This window comes from Phoca vitulina, unplaced genomic scaffold, assembly GCF_004348235.1.
Source record: "Phoca vitulina isolate PV1807 unplaced genomic scaffold, GSC_HSeal_1.0 scaffold35, whole genome shotgun sequence".
Taxonomy (NCBI): domain Eukaryota; kingdom Metazoa; phylum Chordata; class Mammalia; order Carnivora; family Phocidae; genus Phoca; species Phoca vitulina.
Genome location: NW_022589738.1, coordinates 17,350,581 through 17,366,775, shown reverse-complemented (window position 1 = coordinate 17,366,775; position 16,195 = coordinate 17,350,581). Strand labels below are relative to the sequence as shown.

Genomic DNA, 16,195 nt, shown 5'->3' with positions numbered 1-16,195 from the left:
TCACCGGGAATGGGCAGCGGGTGCACGACATTCTCTCATGGTGGCGGTCAAACCCCAACTGAGACATGGTCCCCCTGCTGCCATCTTTCACTTCCGGTGGGAACCCTCAGGCTGGGCAGATCTCACCCATGGGATAGAACTTGAGAAGGAGCTGGGGCACTTCTGGCATGGTGCCTGGAGATCCATATAACTTTCAGTTGTGGTCTGCCTATGGATGAACTCTCTTATCTCTAGCTTCTAGAAAGGAATAACAAGCATAGCTCTTCTACTTCTTAAGTACCTCCAACAGAGTCATGAAATCGTTTGTCTAGACAATTTACCCCTGATGCTTCTGTTCTGGTAAGAACCCTTTACATGAGGACACTCTTGGTGGCTGATGATGTTTTTTTGAGCCAACACACTTGAAAATGTGGGTAAAAGCCAACCGAAGGTCAAACAACTCATCAGGGAAGTTACATCTTGCGTAGTCCGATTTCACTAGAAGCTTCAAAAGTGAAAGCAAACCTAGATTTTGATCTCGGTTGCTGTCATTTCCACAATAAACAAGTGTTTTCCTTTAGTTCCCATGTATAATGTGTGTGTAACATATCATATATTATATTAATATATTAAATACAATATTAATAATTTATTAATTAATATTAATGTGATGTGTATTATTAACTAATATGATATAAATATTTTGTATAATCTATAATTATATATAACATAATATTTTATATGTGTGTATATATATACATACATATAAGCATATGTATGCTTAAGCATAAGCATACATATAAGCAGATTTATGTCAAGGAATTGGCTGATGCAATTATGGGGGCTGGCAAGTCCCAGATCCACAGGGCGGGCCAGTAAGTCGAGTCCCCTGGGCAGGAACTGATGCTACAATCCACAGGCAGAATTTCTTCCTCAGGGAAACCTTCATTTTGCTCTTAAGGTCCTTCAACTGATTGGATCAGGCCCACCCACTTTATCGAGGACAATCTCCCTTCCTTTAAGTCAACTGACTGTAGACGTTAACCGCATCTACAGAATATTGTCATGGCAACCCCTGGATTGGTGTTTGATGGAATAACTGGGCACCATAGTTAACTCATGAAACACCATCACAGGGACATACCCAGTAAATTTTATTGACTGATGTACAGACATTAAGGATTGTGGAAGAGAAGTGTGACTATCAATCTCTGTACTCCGCTGCACAGAAGGCCCCTGTTAGGTGACCATAGAGCAGAGCAAAAGCCCAGTCACTAGCCCCACACTGTGAAGACTTTGACAGGCTGGCTGGTTCCCTAAGGGATGGCACCAGACCAGAAAGAGAAGGATGAGGAATCCAGGCAAGAATGGGAGGGGAAGGGCAACAGTGGACCAAGGTTTGGTTGTCCTTTTGCCTCTCATTGGAAGGTGCTGATTTAGCCTTGTGGCCCATGTATGTGGAAGGGAGGAGTGATTTGGAAACTCCGGAGCAGTGGCGCATCCCCAAAAATGCTGTATTTTGCTTTGGAATGAGTCTTGATTTTATTGAAAAATGTTTGATTTCCCAATTCTGTTTGCCATTAGCCAATATAATTGTGGGCTTGCGCGTGGCCAGCACACACTAAACAGAACTAGATGGAGCCCCACTCTCTGAGGGGGACTCTGAGCAGCAGCTGCCGCCACTGTAAAGGGAGTTGGGGTACAAGACAGTTTTCAAGCCTTTTCTGGCTGTAGTTCAAGAGGTGGCCCAGAATCTTCTCTGCAAATATATCAGTTACTCATTGCTGTGTAACAAACCACTTCAAAACTTGGTGGCTTAAAACAACAACAATCATCAGTTTTGCTCATAAATATGCAATTTGGGCAGGGCTTAGAAGGGAAGGCTCACCAAGCTCCACGTGGCATCTGCTGACGTGGCTCAATCCAGCACAAGAGGAGCCATTTCCAAGATGGCTCATTCACGTGGCTGGCAAGTCGGGGCTGGCTGTCAGCTAGGCACTCCCCTGGGGTGAAGGCTGGGGATCTTGTTTTCTCTCCATGTGGCCTGGGCTTCCTTACCGCATGGTGGCTGGGGACAGGAGAGAGCCAAGGAGAAGCTGAGTCACCTTTCATGGCCAAGGCTCAGAAGTCATGTAGCATCACTCCTATAAGTGTGCCAGTCACTAGACTTGAGTCACCAAGGCCAGTCCATATTCCAGGTAGGGGAATTAGACTTCACCCCTTGATGGGAGGAGTGTCAAAGACTTTGTGAACATGTTTTAAAACCACCTTATGGGGCATCTGGGTGGCTCAGTTGGTTAAGCGTCTGCCTTCAGCTCAGGTCATGATCTCAGGGTCCTGGGATCAAACCCTGAGTTGGGCTTCCTGCTCAGCAGGGAGTCTGCTTCTCTCTCTCCCTCTGCCCTTCCACCCCCCCCCCCCCCTTTGCTGGTGCTTGCTCTCTCTCTCAAATAAATAAATAAAATCTTTAAAAAATTTTTAAAAAATAAAACCACCTTAGCAAATGATACCTCTGGTGGTACTTCCTCTGACACCTCCCTCTTTCTTGCCCCTCCTCCCCCATCCAGCCAGTCACCAAGGTTTATAAATTCTACCACCAACAAATATCTTCAAATCTTTTCATTCTCTCATCTCACACCTGGAGCCCTGCATCTTCCTGACTTTCCTGCCTCCACTCTTTCTTCCTGTGATATTTAGGATTAGGTTCATTTGCGTATGACAAAAAATCCAAATAACAGTGGCTTAAACAAGATCAAAATATTCTTCTCTTTTACATAAAAGAAACTAATACATAGCTATCCAGGGCTGATGTAGTGGCTCTGTGATTCTCAGGGATCTGGGCTACTTTCATTTTGCTCCTCTACAAAGCCCTGATCCAAGATGGCTGCCTAAGCACCAGCCATCACTTCCACATTCCAGCCAGGGGAAAAAAAAAAAAAGAATGAAGAAGGATACACCCTCTCCCTTAAAAGATCCTTCCCAGAAATTTCTACTTATATTTCATTGACCAGTACCTAGTCACACTACCACACTTAGCTGCAAAAGAAGCTGAGAATGTAATCTTCATTCTGGGCAGCCGTATGCCTCACTAACATCCAGGAGTCCATAAATAGCAGTCTTGGACACCTCTGAATCCACACTTCATGCTACACCCAGAATCTTTTCCCTAAAATGCATATCTGAGTATATCCCTCCCCTGCTCAAGGCCTTCAGTGGCTCCCCATCGCTTCTGGATAAAATTAAAATTCCTTAAAATGACTCCGATGTTCCTGCTATCTGGGCTTCTTTTCTGTCAACCGTTACTAGCGATACTTCACCTTCAAAGATACTAACCTACTTGCAGTCCAGCATATTCTTTCTTATCTCAAGGTAATGCAAGGTGTTCCCTCTGCATAGAATCCTCTCCCACCCTCTCTACAGGTTCACTCTACCCACACTTCAGGCCTCAGCCTGGACGTCACTGTCCTCCAAGAAGATTCGGAGGGGCCCATGGACATGTTTTCATTTCTTTTAGAATCAGAAGGAAAAAATGAACTCTTAGGTCCAAGGAAATGTTTGAATTCATCAATATTAATAGTACCTCCCTCACTAGGGTCTTGTAAGGAGTAAATGAAAGAATACACTACATGTGAGGGGCTTAGAACATCCTGTCGTATAGAAAGCTCTCAATAATGATCACCTATTATTATTGCTGCCGTTATGGCCAATTAGTGTCCTACCTCTCCCAGAGGTTTTTTCACTTGAGAGCTGGCTCTCGCAGGAGAGAAGAGATTACTTACCTCCCCCAGTCCCCAACGATTATCTGTAATGGTGGAATTTCAGGCTGCCTTGGAAAGACTATCAGAAGCAAAGAGATGGGGGTGCCTGGGTGGCTCAGTCAGTTAAGCGTCTGCCTTCAGCTTGGGTCGTGATCCCGGGGTCCTTGGATCAAGCCTGCATGGGGTTCCCTGCCAGAGGGGAGTCCCTCTCCCTCTGCTGCTCCCCCTGCTTGTGCTGTCTCTCTCTCTCTCTCTGTCAAATAAATAAATAAAATCTTTAAAAAGAAAAGAGAAAAAAGAAAAGCAAAGAGATGTTCTCCTAGCTTTAAATCATCTTCTCTGGTCTCCACCTGGGTAGCTTATGGGGCTGGAGGGAGGGGGGGGTTGGGGGCAGGTCCTATTACAGGGGAAACTGCATGGACATTGAAGTCGAAACAACTGGGTCCTATCTTGGCTCGGGCTACTATAACAGAGTACCATAGACTAGGTGGGTTAAAGAACAGAAGACTATTTCTCACACTTCTGGAGGCTGGGAAGTTCAAGATCAAGGTGCCAGCCAATTGGCTCCCAGGGGAAGCTCTCTTCCGGGTTTGCAGACAGCTGCCTTCTCATTGTATCCTCACATGGTGCTCTCACGGCTCTTCTTAAAAGGGCACTAATCCCATCAGGAGGGCTCTGCCCTCCTGGCCTAGTTAATTCCCAAAGGCCCCACCTCCTGATGCCATCGCACTGGGGATTAGGGTTTCAATATATGAATTGCGTTGGAGGGGGTGAGGTGTTGAGGAGGGGCAGGGGAGCAAACATGCGGTCCACACCAGGTTCAAATCCTGAATCCACCCCTTACCTACAATCGGCAGACTTCCAATTCCTCGGTTGCAAAAGGAGGCTCATAATGGCACCTGCCTCGTGGGTGCCTGGGAGGATTAAATGAGAAATCACATGGGAAATCCGCAGCCCGCTGCCTGGCATGTGGTGGGTTTGTCCCCTCTCCTCCCATCTATACACGTTCCCGAAGGCTGGAGTGCACATGAATTGGACACTCACAGACTCAGAGGTGCCAACATGGAATGTTCTTTAATTTTCTCTCCCTGAGCTCAACTCCTGTGCTCTCACCCACCACCCCCCCCAGGCAGTAGGAAGTGGCATCTAAACACTGTCGGGTAACCCCAGTCACATTTCATCATGCCCAGTCAGTTCAGGATTTGGACCAGCCCCCTCCGTCCCTGGGGAGCCCAGGGGTTCACTGGGTACCCAGATCATGGTAGTTCAACAAGCATCCACGCTGGCTTCTGCCAGTCGGTTCCGGTCCTTGTCTGGGAGCAGAAGCCACAGTCCAGCTGCGACCCTGTGGTAGAGTGAGCAAGCAACTGTCTCGGGTTCCCAGTTTTAGCTCTGAAAGCTCCACGTTCCAGGAAACCCTCAGTCCCAAGCAGACAGGGATGGTTGAGCATCCTACCCTGTGAGCCTGCCCATGCCCTCATCAACCTCCAAGACTCTCGAGACTTCTCCCGGCTCCCAGTGGTGCTTCCAACCCTCCTGGGTTCTGGCTGGGGAGAGGGAGGGCTCCAGGCTGCTGGCCCTGCCAAGTGCCCGGGTGTCCAGGGCTCTGGAGACTGCCCCTCGCCACCTACCCCCACGGCTCACTCGGTCAGCACCTCCACTAGGCAGGCAGCCTGCAAACACCATCTACAGACACCTGGGGGCACACTTTTCTGCCCTCGATCTTTCATCTTGGAAGCCAGGCTCTTAGAACTTGAAAATCCTCTTACCCGCAAAGCCGGACTCTTGCTATCACTGCTATCATTGGCTATCACCGCTATTCTCTGTGCTGGGAGTTTAAACTTTTTTTTTAAATTCAATTAGCCAAGGTATAGTACATCATTAGTTTTTGATATAATGTTCGATGATTTAAACTTTTTTTAAGATTTATTTATTTATTTGACAAAGAGAGAGACAGCGAGAGAGGGAACACAAGCAGGGTGAGTGGGAGAGGGAAATGCAGGCTCCCCACTGATCAGGGAGCCCGATGCGGGGCTCGATCCCAGGACCCCGGGATCATGACCTGAGCCGAAGGCAGACACTTAACCAAATGAGCCACCCAGGAGCCCCGAGTTTAAACTTTTTCCATTTAATAAGAGCAGATAGCATTTATTGAGTGCTTACTGCTGGCCAGGCACTGTTCTAGTATTTTACACCTGTTAGCTTTTTTTTTGATCCTCACGATCTCTTAGTGTGCTGTTACCGGCACCCTCTCCTTACACTGTAACCCATAGTACAGAGAGACGTGTAAGGAACTTGTCCAAGGTCACACAGCTAGCTGCTTGGTGTGGCCCCGGAGCTGATTTCTGGCCAACTGGGCCCCAGGCCCCTAGTTTTAACTGTTTGTTTCCTTTTATTCATAGGTTGGGTTCATTGTGTTTGTTCAATGTGAAGAAAAAGGTACAGGGGTGGGGTGGAAGGTCGTGGAAAATAAACAGAGGTCCGTGCCTCCCAATTTTAGCCCAAGAAGAACAAAGTAGGGGCACTTGGGTGGCTCAGTCTGTTGAGAGGCTGCCTTCGGCTCAGGTCATGATTCTGGAGGCCCGGGATTGAGCCCCACGTCGGGCTCCCTGCTCAGTAGGGGGTCTGCTTCTCCCTCTCCCTCTGCCCTTCCTCCCACTGGTCGTGCTCTCTCTCTCACTCTCTCGCTCTCGCTCTCTCTCTCAGGTGGGTAAATAAAATCTTAAAAAAAAATCTGGAATGACACAAGTATGACCTCTACCACCACAAAAAAAAAAAAAAAAAGAACAAAGTGGCACATGGGAAGACGCTCAGGTGTGTTAGTGTCACAACTGCAGTGACATCGTCATGAAATGGTGGAAGGAATCTAAAGGTCATTGGCAGAGGGCTGATCTGATTAATCCAGCCTGAGACTGGCTCTCTGTGGAGAGGCGGAGTGGGGGTGCGATGGTGGTGGAGATGCAGGTGCTCCAACGTGTTGAGTGCGTGCTGGGGTGTGCCACCTGCCCAGTGCCCGCCTGCCCTGCCCCTAGGATGGCTCAGTCCGTTCTCCTTGGCCCTCGGGGTCTCTCCCCAGGACCCCAGCCCGCGCCCGCACAGCCCCTTACACCCCACCCTCCAATAGTGTTCAGACGCCCCCTTCCTGACCTAGGGTCTCTCCCCGACAAGGCCCATCTTGTCCCCCAACCCTGGTGTCTCCCCCACCAGCAGAGCCTGCTTATGTCCCATCCTGATGGCTCTCCACGAGAGCTCAGCACCTTTCCCCCCCCTCCTGGGGTCTCTCCCACCCACCCCCTGCAGGGCCTGCCCAGCCCCTTCCTGCGCTGCCCGTCGCAGCGACTCCTGGACCGTGTGGTCCGGCGCTATGCTGAGGTGGCCGACGCCGGCAGCATCTTCATGGACCACTTCACTGACCGCGACAAGCTGCGTCTGCTCTACACCCTGGCTGTCAATGCTCATCCCATCCTCCTGCAGGTATGCAGTGACCCCCGCCCAGGGAGGGGCTTCATGTCGGGCTCCAAGGGGGCCAGCCCTGGGTTGAGCTCTCTTCCCCTTTACCCAGAGCCTTGGGGCCACCACCGGGAGATATGCCCTGCAGTCATACCTGGAAAGGAGAGAAAAATGGAAGTAGGGTAGATGCCCATCAGTAGGGGAATGGTCAAGTAAATGAGGGTGCACTAGAACCCGGGGATACACTGGTCAACGAGGCAGTCATGGTGGCCCCGATTTCCGTGCAGTTTCCAGTCCAGAGGTGGAGACAGACACTTAGCAAGTCAGCAAGCATCCGCAGAGCATGTGGAGCCCAATCATACCGATTTCCCCCAAATCCCAAGGGTCAGGACGCTCACGGTGTGGGCACAAAGGAAACTAGGAAGTGGGAGGAAGGAACGGAAAAAGGAGGAGGGCTAGAGAGAGGAGGGAGAAAGAGGAGGGAGAGGAGGAGCAGAAGGAGGAAGAAGAATGAGGGAAGGAGGAGAGAAAGGAGAGGGAGGGGAAAGAAAAGAGAAGGAAAGGAGAGGGAGAAGGTGCAAGTAGAGAAGGAAGATGCCACAACAAAAACACTTAATGTTTATTATCACATAATATTACATAATTATTAATTTCATCATGTCAATTCAATTTTAAATATAATTATATATAGTTATTAATTATACATAATCAGTAATCATTGTTATATTGTTATATTACATATTTTAGTCTATATTAACTAATGGATATAAATATATTTATATATAATTATTTCATTTATTATTTATGATACATCTAATTATATGATGTTTATTATTATATATTATTTGTTATATATAATTATATATATAACTAATATATAATCATTATTATATATAGCATAATATGTAATATATAATATATAAAATGATATATAATAATCATATAAGTTATAATATATATAATATATGACATATATTCTATAATAATCATATACATTATATATGATTAATATGATTAATATAATATATTATTAATATAATTATATAATATTATATATATTATAATATAGATTATATAATGCATAATATATAATAATTATATAATATATTATCATATATAACATATGTGATAATACATTAATAATCTATATGGTTATTAATAATCTATATGATTATTAATATATTATATAGTTTATATATTATATATAGTTTATATAATTATATATGATTATATAATAACAGACAATATAATATATTAATAATCATAATATAATGTGATATATAATTATTAATATATTAATATATAACTTACTGTCTAATGCATATTTATTAATATATGAATAATTAATATATATTGATATATAATCAATGAGGTGCTCTTAGTTATTAAGCACCTACTGTGTACAGGGTTTTGTGTTGAATGTTTTACATCACAACTCCACAACCCCACTGAAATATTATTATTGTCCCCTTTTCCAGATGAGGTAGGGGGTGCTCAGAGATGTGAGGTGACTTAACCACAGTCACTTAGCTAATGTCAGCAATGGGACCCAAACCCAGAGCTGTCTGACTGCAAGGTCCATATGCTAAAACCTGCCTAGTAACATTGGCATTTTAAATCCTAGAGAAGGAGAAGGAACTGCTGGTTGTCCCTCTTGGGGGTCTCCTTTTCCCAGCATCCTAACCTCAGTGGTGGCAGCGGACTCCTGAGAGGCCTGGGCCAGGTCCCTCCATCCACCCCTGGCCCCACCTGGGAAGAGCCTGGATCTTGTCACCCTTGTCCAACCCCAGGATGACCCCGCAGCTGCGTAGTTAGACTTCGCCAGGGGGCCCGGGACCTCCCTCCACAGCACTTAGTGGGAGAGGTCCCGGGTGGGCAGGGGAAGCAAGAAAAGGTTCTTCACAACCAGCGGGTGGGTTAAAATGGACAGAAGACTACAGAAAATTGTCCGAGAGGGGGATAACTTTTTTTTTTTTTTTAAAGAAGGAAAAGAAGAAAAAAAAAGTGGTATTTATAGTTTCTGTCATTTCTCCCTCGTTTAAAGAAACACCATTCCAGATACAGCTGCTTCAATAAATAGTCAAGAAAAGAGCAGCCAGGATTCCCTCCTTCCTTTTTCATCTCAGAAATCCACGAATGTGGTGCTCTTACCAGGACACCAAGGAGACCCACCAGGGCTGTGTGCTTCCGGAGATCAGTGTTAAGCAGTCAGAAGGTTCCAGTCAGTCGGGGGGCGGGGGCAGGTGCAGCATCTGTGAGTAGGTAGTTACCCCGGCCAGGCAGATTCACCCAGAGCCAGCACCATGGTTCCCCGGACTCGAGCCACCAAGGGCCACTGTCGTGATTTTTGTTCTTTCCCAGAACGTGTGCCTGCACTGCTATTTTTGAAAATATTTTCCTTTACATCGGCCTGAACTTGACCCTCTTGTTTCACCCCATGGCCTCTTCCTAGGCAGGGCTGCCCGTGAAATCCCAAAAACGAGTCGCATTTTTTTCGACTCTTCAGCTCTTAAAATAAACATAGTCCCCTGAATCTGGAAGCCCATGGAAAATCGGCCCTCGCTTGGGGAACCTGTTGAAATGCATCCGCTGCATGGACATAGGGACTGACTTTTCTGAATGCCTTCATCCATCGACAATGGAACGAAAGGGTGGGGGGGTCCCTGGTCCAAGAGGTCAGAATAGGCTGAGGGACACACGGCCGAGGCATCCGGAGACGGAGGGGGCCCGGTGAGGCTCATCCCTCTGGAGGCTCCTGGTGAGAGGCGGGGGCGAGTTGTTGTCTCTCATCCTCGAATACCTCCCCCTTCCCGCTCGGCAGATCTTCCCGGGCGCCGAGGGCTGGCCGCTGCCCAAGTACCTGGGCTCCTGCGGCCGACTGGCGGTCAGCACCAGCACCAGCCCGCTGCGGGACTTCTACGGCGCGGCCCCGGACCAGGCGGCCGACCTGGCCTACCAGCTCCTCGGTGTCCTCGAGTCCCTGAGGAGCAATGACTTGAACTACTTCTTCTACTTCACCCACGTCGACGCGGGCACGTTTGGCATCTTTAACAACGGGCATCTGTTCATCCGGGATGCCAGCGCCTTGGGCGTCATCGACAAGCAGGAAGGTACCCAGCATGGGCCTCACTGAGCAGCTGGTAGAGGGGAAGTCAGGGTGACAGGGGCCAGGGAGGGGTGACTGGGGTGGAGGCGGTCGCACCCTGGGGCCGTTCCGGTCTCCGTGTGTCACCGTAAGAGCAGCCCCAGTTCGTAAAATGTCCCTCTTCTCCTTTTGAGTCTGGGCTCCAACTCCCTCTCCAAAGGGGAACCGGACTTGACCTTGTCCACGGGGGCCTTCTGCCCCGCGGCCCCGCCTACACCCTCAGGGCGCTGCTGGTGTCCCAGGCCATCTGTGTGGCACACGGGCCGCCTGCCCTGCCCGCCTTCACACAGGCCGCACCTCCGGATCCGCCTCCTCGGAGCCTCTCTCTCTGATACTTCTAGCCTTTATCTGAAACGTCCCTATCCGGCTGATGCCCTGGTCCACGGTGCCATCCATCTGGGCACCTTTGCTTTTTCTAAACTTTCCCAATGAAAGAGCATGGCATCAAATGTGGTATATGAGTGAATCGGGTTTCTCCCCGCCGGCACAGGCTCAGCGAGCGTTCTAGAACTCTTTGAACATCCCAGTCCTGAGCGGTGACCACATTTTCTGAGCCCAGTCACAGGACGGAGGCTTTTCTTCTCTGATCTCTGATTTTGCTGATATGAGAAGGCCTCCGAAGACTGACCAGTGAAACCGCACTGACTCATTTCCTGAGTTGCCTTTCTTAAGAAGAATCGAGTCAGAAGAAATGAGGCTGATGGCAGAATATTGGGGCGACGGAAACCACTGTGCTGGGCAGTCCCACCGGCCCCCACTGCATGCGTATTCTTCATCACCTGCTCTTCCTGCTCTTTCTCCCAACGTTGTACTCCACACGGGCGGATGAGACGGGTCCTAGGCATTTCCTGCATTCACTCCTTCCACAATAATAACGGGAGAATCACAGTGTGGGGGTGAGCCCTACAATTAGAAGCCCAAACTCTGGCGGGGATCAGCGCATTTTTCCATGCCGTGGCCTCCTCCTGCCATAGCACAGAGAGTCCCTCCCGTGTTGTCCTCAGCAGGGACCACTGTGTCCCCAAGCTCTAAATCTCCTGGTGACAGGAGATGCTAGGACACTAAACATTCTAATTAGTGGCGCTCCCCCCACTCCCGCCCCGCTCCACTCCCCTGCAAGGAGCGCAGGTCGTAGGGTGTGTAATATTGTGCATCTCTCTTCTAGGCAGCCCGGCAGCCGCCGGGGCAGGAGAGAGTAAAGACATCTTCAGCTGCCTGCTTTCGGGTTGCCAGGCCGAGCTGCCCTCCTGCTACGCCATCCCGGAGAAGCAGAGCTTGGTGCTCGTGTGTCGGCAGCTGCTACCTCGACTCCTCCTGGGGAAGTTCCCCTCCCCGGTGCAGGAGGAGATAGACAGGGCACTTGCCCAGTGTGGGGAGGGTGCCCACCCCGACCCCGAAGTGCTCGGGGCCGCCAGCCGGCTGAAGGACATCTTGAGGCCCCTGAGAACCTGTGACCCCAGATTTGCCTACCGCTACCCAGACTGCAAGTATAATGATAAGTTCTGAGCGGCTGGAGCCTTGCCGGCCTCCGGGGACAACGTCCCTGGTCCTCCCTTGCCCAGGTGGGTCGCTGCAAGGTTGAAAGAAGCAGCTCCGTCCTGGGACATTCAGAGAGAGGCACCTTCATTTCCCGGGAACGAAGGAACACTCTGACGACCAGAGGGGAGTCGTGCCGCACAGCACGGTTGCCCCTGCTGGCTACAGCGTCACGGAGAAGCCCCGGGCTGGGCCGGAGAAGACCCGACCGCAGACACTCACTGGATCTCGCTGAGCCTCAGTGTCCTCTGTTCTCCACCAGACTCTTGAGTTACTGAAAGAAGACAGGGATGTGAAGGGCCAGGGACACGGGCAGGTGGTTACAGAGAGTGTTCCGGAAACATGCGCAGGCAGGACACATGGGACAGAGCCGTGGAGGTGGAGGCTGACATGGAGGGAAGGCAGGGGGAAGGTGAGGCCCCTGGCCAGGACCGTGTCAGGCTCAAACATGAGGGGCCCCCTTCTTGCTCCCCGGGCGCTCGCACTAGCCCTCCCGCCGTGCTGCCCACACTGCCATGGAGTGAGGAGACGACAGGCCAAGGAAACGCATGGACAGGTGCACAGTCTGGGTGCCTAGGGTCCCAGGTGCTCCTGTGAGGCACCTCGTGGCGTGAGAAGGAGACCCGGCTGAGAACAGATGAGCGGTGGGTGGGGGGCCAATGTGTTCATCCGGGACCTCTGAGAAGCAGGTGTCAGGACGAGGGTCATTCGGGCAAGGATCGTATTAAAGAAGATCGCTGCATAGGAGGGAAGAAGGCGGTGTTGCCAGTCTGAGCCCAAGTGAGGCAGAGAAGGTCAGCAGAGGCATTCTAAGAGTGGCATTGGTGCTATATCTAAAGGAAGGTTCCACAGGGCCCTGCTGCCCTCAGTCGTTGGCAGGGAAGAGCCTGTGGGAAGCGTGACCTTGGCCTCCCCGCAGAGATGGCGTTGAGAGCACAGTGCAGGGCCGGCGGCCAGCTCTGCTCCCTGGAGCCGGAGGCCTGAGCAGGACACGCCAGCCACAGCCGGGGCCCCAGGCCAGCTCTGTCCTCACTGCGGCCTCCAGTGTAGCAGTCGAAGGAGTCTGAGAATTTTTCTTGAACTCGGCCTTATGGGTCGTTGCAACAGTATTTTTTCAAGGTCAGCCAACAGAACGTATTCTATTCAATAGTGTGTTAGTTTGCTTTATACCTTTGAAATATTTAGTCACATGGTATGTGGGCTTCCATGTGGATTCTTACCCTGGCCCCTCAAGCCTTAGTGGGGGGCTCTTTGACCCTTTGTCCAGCCTCCCTGTCAGCCCTCTACCCTTAGGGACCTCCCAGTCGGCCTCCTCTCGTCTCCCTCTAAATCACCACCTTTAGGTCAGAATGCCTGACTTAATAGGTATCATAATACAGACGGGGAAACTGAGGCCCAGGAGGAAGAGCAACTTGTTGAGATGGTCCATGCTCCTCTTGCCTTCCCCTTCGGCTGCTGATTCGCACCCTGTCCTACCCAGTTTTGGCCCCTTCACTCACATTTAAAGATGGGCCAAGAAACGTCTTATTTCATTGTCCACCAGATTGCTTGCCTTGGGGGGGTTTGCCTTTTGACAGCTCCAGGCACTAATCCCCGGGGCAACCATGATAGCGAGGATGGCAGGCCAAGCTTCTGGAAGGGCAGGCCTGGGCTGCCTGAGAGTGTTGGAGACGGTGGCCTTCTGGCTCGGTCTGGAGGGGAGAGGATTGACCCAACCTGCAATATTCCCCAAGTCCAGTCTACAGTGATGGGTTCAAAGGCCAGGCCCGACCGTGAGGGAGTGGGTCGTGTGCATCTGTACCCAGGGCTGAGGTTCAGACGGTTCCATTTCTCCACTTACCAAGTCCCACACATCATGTAAGATCCTGTCTGAGTCCTACCTTGACCCAGTGCTTTTCCTGACAGCCCGGACCCCAGGGAGCCCTTTTTGAATCCCCTCTCTGTACCCCTGAACCATAGGTCTGTGCCCATGTGAAGCTAATCCGAAGGGTATTCCGGAGAGATCTGTGTCCCACCCTCCCATCCGGCTGAGAGCAGCCTCCGGATGGCGGATGGCAGATGGCGGTGGTGAGGGCGCTTTGTGTTCTCCGTAGCAAGCCGGCCGGGCACAGAGCAGGTGCTCGAAAAACAGTACACTCTTTAGGCCCTTTTGCTTGGCGTTTGTCACATACTATGTTCTCTAGACTCATGTGTCTCCCCAGAATTCCTCTCTAGAAATCCTAACCCCCAGTGTGATGGTATTAGGTGCTGGGGCCTTGGGGAGGTGATTGGCTCATGAGGATGGAACCCTCATGGATGGGATCAGTGCCCTTCTAAAAGAGACCCCACGGAGCCCCCTTGCCCCTCCTGCCACATGAGGACGCAGGAAGGAGATGGCCATCTATGCACCAGCAAGAGGGCTCTCTCCAGACACAGAACCTGCCAGCGCCTTGATCTCAGACTTCCCAGCCCTCCAGAACTGTGAGAAATAAATGTCTGTTGCTTGTCAGCCCCCCCGCCCCCGGGTCTATGGTATTTTGTTAAAGCCACCCAAACAGACGGAGACACGTTGCCGGCCATACGCAGGACAGAGCGGCTTCCCTGAGAGTTTTTAGCTACTGCCTTTTTGGCCTGCAGGACCAGCTCCCTAATTTGCGGGGCCTCATGCAAAATGAAAAAGTGGGGCCTCCTGTTATTAAGACTGGCCAGACAACAGAGCATGAAACCAAGCGCAGGCCCCATGAGACTGCAGAGCTTGCGTGCCCGTGAAGCTGGCCCTGGGTGCCTGAGAATATGAACCGTTCACCTCGGCAGAGAACGTCCCTGGGGTTCACTGGCATCTCCTTTGACCTCCACCACCAAGGGAACTAGGTGTGGGACCAGAGGCCATATATGAAATACAGAACAACCACCATGGCAAAGGAACTGAGCTACGAGAATGCATTCCACCTGCCGCAGCCTGACGTGGGCAGAACCACAGCCTGGCGGGCAAGTCCGACTCTTCGAAGGAGGAAACGGGTTCAAGCGATTCATTCAAAGTGACCATTTTTCCAGTCCTCTCCTGTAGCATCTGACTTCTGCCCGCCAGTGATTCCGTGAGCCTGAAAGTTTCCTCTAGGGTTAAAAGATAAAGAGTTTGCTAAATAAATCAATACTTTGCTCGACTTGTATTCTTTGGGGAAAGATCTACAGCCCTGGAATCAGACAGAGCTGGTTTCAAGTAATGATTCGGCTGGTTCCTGGGTAACCTTGGGCAAGTTGTTTAACCTCTCTGAGCCTGCATAAGATGGGGAGGAAAGGCTCTGCCCTCGCAGGGTTACTGTCCTATTTCAATAATACAGTGTCTCTCAAGAGCCTGGCACATATAGGCATTCTGTATCTGAAGGCAGATGTAGGGCAAGAACAGAGGGTCTCCCAGCACAAAAGGGCTCCTCACAGAGCCAAGGAGAGTGTGGCAGGCTCTGGGAGGCCCCCTGATCCCAGCCCCAAGGCTCTGCTCCAGCCCAGAGGACCCGTAAGGAAGCCAGGATGCCGCAGGCTGGTAGACAGTCTGACTGGGGCCATTGTTATGGCTTCCTGCTAACCAGACTCTGGCTTGATCATGAATGACAGCTGGGCAGCCACTGTCCTCACCTCCTCAGCTCAGCCCTCCCCCAGGCTCAGAAGGGAATTCTCCTCAAGCAGGTAATGTTGGGAGCCTTGGGAAGTCCATCCGCGCTCAGTACTGAAGAGAAATGCGGAAGCCATCTTGGCCAGTTGAAAGCCTGGCTGCGGAGATGTGGCTTTTCTGCCCACCCCAGGCCTGTTGGCCGCGTATACTGGTGCAGCTGGGCTCACGTGTGCACAGGTGTGCTCCTGGTCTGTCTGCAGCTCTTCAGGGCACTGTTTAAGAACAGTTGCAGTTGCAAGACATGTGGGAGGGTCAACGCCCAGGCAGGGGGCGGTGAATTTGCAGATATAATGACCCTCCAAAAGGCAACTGAGAGGAACAGGCCAGCAAAGGGGAGCTGGGCAACCAGTTCAAGTGGCCTGCCCCGTGTAGCTCTTTGTAGGAGCAGACAAGGAGAGAGAGCAACCCCGTCCCACTAGGGTGTCAGATCCTGCACCAGCCCCTCTTGCAAAAGTCAGCACGTCAAAGTTATTTATTGTGGTGTTGCTTATAATCGAAAATACTGGAAACAACCTAAGTGCCCGTACATGGGAGAGTAGTTGAATAAACCATGATACCTCCACACCATGGAGTGCCATGCAGCTTTGAAAACGAATGCGGATGATCTCTATGAACTGATACGGAAAGATCTGCAAGATACACAGCTAAACGAGAACAACATAAAAGCAAAGCACCAAG

At 50.5% G+C, this 16,195-nt stretch overlaps 1 protein-coding gene across 1 annotated transcript in view; it reads left to right on the top strand.

The window, feature by feature from the left end:
• The window catches only part of DIPK2B (divergent protein kinase domain 2B), a 42,026-nt gene extending 27,023 nt beyond the window's left edge, over positions 1-15,003 (top strand). Inside the window, exons 3-5 of the mRNA XM_032426781.1 lie at positions 7,038-7,211; positions 10,009-10,297; positions 11,498-15,003. Of these exons, the coding sequence (XP_032282672.1) occupies positions 7,038-7,211; positions 10,009-10,297; positions 11,498-11,838 (804 nt within the window). The 3' untranslated portion in view covers positions 11,839-15,003. The remainder of the gene's footprint in view (positions 1-7,037; positions 7,212-10,008; positions 10,298-11,497) is intronic.
• Positions 15,004-16,195: the final 1,192 nt, after the last annotated feature.